Source organism: Leptopilina heterotoma, unplaced genomic scaffold, assembly GCF_015476425.1.
Source record: "Leptopilina heterotoma isolate Lh14 unplaced genomic scaffold, ASM1547642v1 Lhet_2326, whole genome shotgun sequence".
Taxonomy (NCBI): Eukaryota; Metazoa; Arthropoda; class Insecta; order Hymenoptera; family Figitidae; genus Leptopilina; species Leptopilina heterotoma.
Genome location: NW_025110950.1, coordinates 20,926 through 28,366, shown reverse-complemented (window position 1 = coordinate 28,366; position 7,441 = coordinate 20,926). Strand labels below are relative to the sequence as shown.

Here is a 7,441-nt window from a genome sequence, read left to right as displayed (position 1 = left end):
TTTTCGACAATGCTCTTCATGTTGAGTGAGCTTTTCTTGATTCAGAAAATAATGTAAGCAACGATCGCAAATGAATTTTTTATTTTTCTGCTTTGATAAGTCTGAGCTAACAAGTCTCGACAATTCCTTATTCAGACATAATGGTAGTTAAACGATATGAGAGGTATATCAGTTTCATCATCATCATCTTCACTTAGATTTTCATCTATATAGTGATCTTCAATTCGAAGAAGATTGACGTGATTCATCTTCTTTTGAGACGAAAGATGAAGAGGTGAAACTGTAAACTTCTCATCTCTTTTAACAAGACCATACAAGTTAACGGAAATGTTGTTTAGGGTTTCAAATTTAGAAATGTCTTTGAGAGAAACAGGAAATTCGATACCACTAAAATTGAGTGTATCTTCATAGGGTCTATATTTTGAAACTCGATCTGCGTGTTTGTCTGCTGGGTACAGTGCTGACAATATTGCCCATTTAAAACACTGGTTATCAGCATTTTGGACATTAATGCAGGCATGCTTTCGATTGATAGAAGTTGGCAAATTAATATAAGAACTTGCGCGCATGGGATTGTACTTGTTAATGTTAACCTCCAACCTTTCAATAGAATGAAGTCTCCAATTAGAATCTTTTTCTTGGAATTCCTCCATTCTTTTTAAGGTTACTTGTTTAACATAAACATTGTACCACTCTTCTAATGGGGTTGTAACTAAAATGTCACCGGTTTTCGCGATGAATGTCTTTAAATCTGATATTTCTTGGGTTTTACCATCAATGGAATCTTTAACAAATTTCGCGAACAATACGGTGTAAACTTTTAGCGGACCAAACCTGTTTAAAGCTTTTTCAATGTTAACTTTAAATAAAGTAAAGGCATCATCAAGGAATTCATTAATATCCTTGTAATCTAAATTCACTACAGCACTATTTTGTAAACGACCCTCAAACGCTTCTTCAAAATCCACCCATTTCATTCCTTCATTCACTACTTCAACACCCGCACCACGTTTCGTTAGAGTATCAAAATGGTAGAGCAAGTATTCCATTTTTTGTCTTAAATTTAAACACCTAGATCTTTGAGATGATGAAAAATCAGACTCACGTAAAAAGTTTCGGAAAATGTTTATATACCGTTGACACTTGTTCTGCCATTGGAATGCTGTAACCATTTTATCCTCAGCAGTCATAGCCATCGTTGAAATGAGCTGACGTTCCGCTGTTGTAATGAATTTGTCAGATTCTTGACACATTTCATTGTACTCTTCCATGTCAATACGTTGACGAGACCTCTTTCGCGATTTGCACTTTGGCATCTTGATAGCTAAATCTGAAAGAAACTTTAAAAAAAAATACGTCTAAAACTAAGAAAGACCAGAAAAATCCTGAAAATAAACCACTAAAACTAAAAAAATCCTGAAAATAAACAACTAAAACTAAAAAATCCTGAAATATAAAAAAAAACCACCACCACCTTAAAAACTAATACAAAATAGAACAAAAAAAAACCCTAAAATAGAAAAAAACCACCACCAACTTAAAACTAATGCAAACTAGAACACAAAAATTAAAAAAAAACCTATAATAAAAAATCAATAACTCCTAAATTCGATACGAAAAAAACTCTGAAAATTAACTCTGGAAAGAAACTCTGAAAACTCTGGAACCCTGAAAACCTGGAAGTAGACTGCTGCACCATTCAAGATGCAACTGATGTTTGTGGCCCGCGCTCCGTAACTTATACCCCAGTCCCCACTATACTCACCTCCCCACTGTGCAACTCCCCACTACTCCACAGGCGCGCGCAACTACAATGTAGTAAACGCCGACTACCGGGATAACTTGAAGTTAACATAACCCAAGTGGGTCATCGGTCGGTAATGCAGAACCCTGCCATACCGACCCAACCAAAAATGGTAGAAGAAATCTGCATTACCGACTGATGGTAACACTTACCATCGGTCGGTAACTTACCATCAGTCGGTAACTTACCGGCATTTTTATAGGAGCATTATCATCAAGGTCGGTAAAGTAGAACATCAACCAACTTACACTTAGTGGCGCGAAATTTAAAATTACCCCTTGTAACCCACTTGAAAGTTTAAAAATAAAAAATTTAAATTTCCCGCCAAGTGGTTGGAATTCACATGTGGCGCAATCTCTCGGTGGCAGCCAGAACACAGATGTCGGTAAAACAGAACATCCCTTCTAACCCACTTGAAAATTCAAAAATAAAAATTTTATTACCCCTCTAAGGGGGTTTAAATTGAGTGGTGGCGCCATCTAGCGGTGGCGGCCGGTACTAAAAACTCGGTCGGTAAAGTAGAACACCCCTTCTAACCCACCTGAAAGTGAGCTGTTAGGAAATCTACCTTACCGACGGTCGGTAACTGAGCCAGAACCCGTGTAGCTCTACTACTAATTCAATATTAAAACTTTAGTTATAAATTTAAATTAGTAAACTTTTATTTCAATAATTATTTTCACATTTGCAACATTTTTACTCGGCGGAACTTTTTGCATCAAAGATGTTTTTGTTGGCATTGAAATAATTTTTACATAATTAATAATATTGTAGGGTACTTTATGAAATTGTTTAGCACTTTAGTCTCTACTTTTGTTTAAATTACAAAAAATCCAATTTTTTTGGAAAAAATCTAAATATTTCAAAAAGTACTAAATGTATTGAAATTTTCTATACAATATATAACGAGATTTTAACACAATTAATAATATTCTAGAATATTTTAGAAATCTATTTAGGAGTTGACGGTTTGTCTAAATCTCAAAAAATCGATTAAGATTTACACAAGTTATTCAATTTTATCGAAAAATAGCAGATATTTCGAGAATATATATTCGCGGTTTTTGTTTTTTTTGGCGGCGATTCTCTACCGCGAATCTTGATTGTTTGAATTTTTCACATTTATTGGTTTACCTTGAAATTTGTATAACTGCAATTCACAGTTTTAATGTTGAACGACAGAAAAGTTTGTTGTTCAATATTTGGGAAAGATATTTAAATTTTTATGTATACTATATAAAATATGTAAATTGAAAATTTAATTCTAATTATTATGAGTCCAGATATTACTATTTAATTATTATAAAAATTCTGTAAATGAAAATTATTTTAAATTTTTAAAAGAATAAAAATGTAGTATAACGTTACTGTGCACTAGCATGCATAAATTTAATAATACATTGAACAATTAAAATTATGTAATTGAAATTTATGTATTAAACTTCCAGCACATTTTTCTTTCCTTATACAACTGTTTCCGAAATATAACATTTTTATAAAATATTTCCCCAATCCACGATGTCCGTTATCCTCCTAAAATATGGGCACTCATGTAAAAATAATTTGTTTTAGGCACCCTGAATGGAAAAAACCAGCCCCTTATAAAAAGGTTAAAAAGTCAATTCGACGTTGGCTCCGGAAGAATTTCCCTCCAATGCCGAGGCATATAGTTGACATAGAGGAAGTTCTGAATTGTAGCGAATGGCGCAAAAGGTTACAGTATTGCGTGGAAGAAGGCATCACCAATGAAATAACTGTGACAAGCGTCACGGATGAAACTGACTTTTGCCACGTGATATTTCACAGTGAGAAATTTCTAAACTCAGTTTTAGAAATTGATGTGGCAACTGCAACTGCAGATGCCACATTCAGAACTGTGCCGTGGCTTAAAGGATCCTTGCAAATTCTGATATTTTCAGTAATTTCGTATGGAAAGGTATAATTCTTTAAAAGCAATGTCGTTTACGTTAAGCCAAATACACCATATCATTTTATGACACTTTGCTCAATTGAAAATTATTCGCAAGAATTTCGTTCAGATTACGCAAGAAATTTTCTATCAGAGTTCGTTTGTCGTTTTAGAACATTTTCAGTAAATTCTTCTGAAAATAACATTTTTAAACACGTGTAATATAATTAAAATATACTACAATTTTTTGTTTTCGATTATCTCTTTAAATAAAGCAAATGAGAGAATTTCCACAAGAATTTTCGTCTGAAAATAAATTTGCATGTTTTTTCCTACGAAATAAAAAAATATTTCATGCGCTATCTGTACGAATTACTTTCAACTGGATAGAAATCACTTAATATTTGAAGAAAGTTAAATTTTACTGTGCTTATGATGAATTATTGAAAAGAAAAATATTTTTAAGGACAGTAAGATAATTATTATTTTGCACTTGAAGAAATATTCATTTTTACAATTCATGAAAAATGTTGAGGTCTTTATTTTCGGTGATTTAAAGAATAAAGTAAAAAAAAATATATATTTTGGTGTCTCTTAAATGAAAAACACATTATTTGCGAGAGAAATTATAAAACACGTAACTCACGAAAACAAAAATGAAAAATATTTTGTACAGTATTTACATAGTTTCCAAAAAAGTTTTTAAGAAATATTTCCAAACCTTAATTAAATATTTGCATTTTTAGATAACGCCGATATTTTTCGTCTTAATGAGCGCCAAATCCTTCGTAGCCTATAACAGTGTTGCGAAGAAGATTCGCGAGTTATCGCCGAGGCTAAAAATGGAGAAACTTATTACAGATTTTGAAATTGCTCTTAAGAAAGCCTTTTGCTACAATTTTCCAGAAATCAAGAAACTCATTGGATGTTTCTTCCATCTGTGTTATGTAGGTGCTTTACATTATATAATCTAGCAAAATCGTATGCGCGCGTGAATATTTTAAAAAATTATCACGAAATTGCAAATTGTTATTATGTATATATTACATTCTCTAAAAAAGTTAATACATATTATTTTTTTCAGAATCTTGACAAATATATAAATAAAGAAAATTTGAGGAAATACCTGCTGGAGTACGAATGCCTTCACGCGTTTGTAGAGAAGGTTAAACACCTGGCACTACTCCCTGCCGAAGACATAACCGAAACTTTCAACTATTTGGTTGAAAGGCTAGATACCTTGGACGACATCAAGTTATTGGACGGCAGCGAGGAATTTGAGCAACCGAGAATAGTAATGGATCCTTTCATTAGTTATTTTCGGCGATACTGGTTAAGGATAACAACACCTACAAATTTTTCGGTATATTTGGAAACAAGAAGAACCAATAACGACACGGAGAGAAATAATAGAGCCTGGAACAAAGTGGTCGGTAATCATCCAAATTTTGTCGATTTCATAGGTAAGCCATTTTTTATTTGAATTTATTTATTACGCAACCCGAGCCGAAATTTAGTGTACAGACTTAAGACATAATGAGTATATAGTTTTGATTTACTATTGTTAAAACTTGTAAATTTGACGTAATGCAGGTCTCGAAGTAGGTTTGTAAATCCTGAAAAAGTCCGTAACTTTGCTTCAAGTCCGTAAAAGTCCGTCTTTTTGAAAAAAGGATGTTTAGAAATATTAAAATTCTTCTCCGAAATTCAATAATATGCAAAAACCAAAAAGAACATTGTCAACATTTCAATTATCTTTATAAATAAATAGCAAAATTGTTCGACAAAATTAAATTATTTTCAAAAATTGTATTAAAACTCATCGCAAAATTTCAATTATTTTCAAAAGTTTCATTTCATTAAAATTTTATAAATAATTGGATTTTAGGGATACATTTTTTAGAAGTAATTGAATTTCTACCAAGAAAAGTTGTATCATAAAATTTTAAAATGTTTGAATTTCTGCTAGAATTCTGATATTTTTGAAAATAATTGAATTCTTACGAAGAATTTTATTAAGAATTTTAAAAATAATTGAATGTCTGCAAAAATTTTTAATATTTCATGGAAATATTTAAATTCTTGCAAAAAATTTTATTAAAATTTCTGAAGTTAATTGAAGATCTGCTAAGAATTTTGTTATTTTTAATTTATACCAAGAATTTTATTAAAATTTTTTTAAATTATTGAATTCCTGTTAATTTTTTACAAGAATTTAATTATTTTTGAAAATTTTATTAAAATGCGTTGATAGAATTCAATTATTTGAAAAATTGGTGATCAAGATTTTTTATGGGAATTGAATTTTAAAAAACGAAAATAAATATTCTCTTTTTTGATTCGGCCTGATTCTATTTTTATCAGTTTGTCCGTAATTTTTAATTTTTGGTCCGTGAAGTCCGTATTTTTGAATACTTTCACTGCTTCGAGCCCTGCGTAATTTCTTTTAAGTTGTTTTTAAATACATTTTAGACCCTGACTCCAATAAATTACAGTTAAAGAGTTAAGGTCTGATAAGATTGATCTATTTAATCCCACTTATACCAAAAATGAAAAGAAGTTACCATTAACACTTTATAAAACCTTTTTGTAAAAATATTGTTTAATTTTTTTAGTGAAAAAATTTAATTTTTAAAAATAATTTTTTTTTATTTTTGAAATGTAATATAATAATTGATTGTATTTAAATTTTTCCTTGCTTTAGGAAAGCTGATTGTATTTATGCAAATAACCCATCACGACTATAACGACACGAAACGAAATTGTTACTCCGAACGGAAACTCTCTGAAGAAGAGACGCATAGGGAGCAAATCATAAAAACTAATTGGCTCACGATTCGCGACGCTGTATTCGCGACACCTCTAGAGCGTCAACAAATAATTCTGCAATTTCTAGAAAATTGTAGAAGAATCGTTTATAAACACGGCGTCGAATTACACAAGTCTCTATTAACAGGAGGTTACAAAAATTTTATATGTAAAAGAAAAATTCTAAATTCCTTTTTCAATAACATTATGCAATTTTATAGAAGATGAACCACCAGCAAACACAATTAAAGACACGTGTACTGTCATTCGATCAACACCATGGGAGGAATTAGAGGATGCGGATAATTGGAGGTGTCCATTTTGCACTGTTCTTTTGGAAAATGAAACATCATATTTCTCGCATGTTGATTTGATGCATTCCCTGCATAAATGTGACAATTGTGGGGAATTTTATCATCCTGAAAAACAACACGATCTCTGTTGTAAGTATTTGACAAACTATGCAAAGAAAAATATCTTATCAAAAGGGTGAAAGTAGAACTAATTAGATATTTATATTTATTCATAAGAAAGGAATGATTTACTTGATTCTCCATAACTTCATTTGATATACAAAATAAAGTCATATTCAATTATTAAAGTTTTTAATTTTTCAAATTGTTTTAAACTATATAAAATACGAATCCGCACATAAATGTTCATATAATAATTAATTAAATATCTTTTAGTGCGAAGAGTGTCAATACCAATCATGGAAAATCGGACGGAAAATTCAAGAGAGCATGGTAAGAACAGAAAAAATCATTACAATAACTTTGTTAATAATAAATTGCAAAACTTTAATACAACAAGTATATTCTTCCTATTAGTGTGTGTCAACAGTTTTAAAGAGAGAACAAAGTCATGCAGCATTTTGTCATTAACAGATTGTAAGACTTTGTCTCTCTGTCTTCCAAACA

General features: G+C 30.9%; 1 protein-coding gene across 1 annotated transcript; it reads left to right on the top strand.

Annotated features, from left to right (window-relative positions):
• Positions 1-3,344: 3,344 nt before the first annotated feature.
• Positions 3,345-6,964, top strand: LOC122502542 (the record flags this gene model as incomplete). Its single annotated transcript, XM_043612654.1, has 5 exons — positions 3,345-3,740; positions 4,460-4,660; positions 4,798-5,176; positions 6,418-6,672; positions 6,743-6,964. Coding segments are annotated over exons 1-5 (1,453 nt in total), but the record flags the coding sequence as incomplete, so codon positions are not given.
• Between the last annotated feature and the right edge of the window lie 477 nt (positions 6,965-7,441).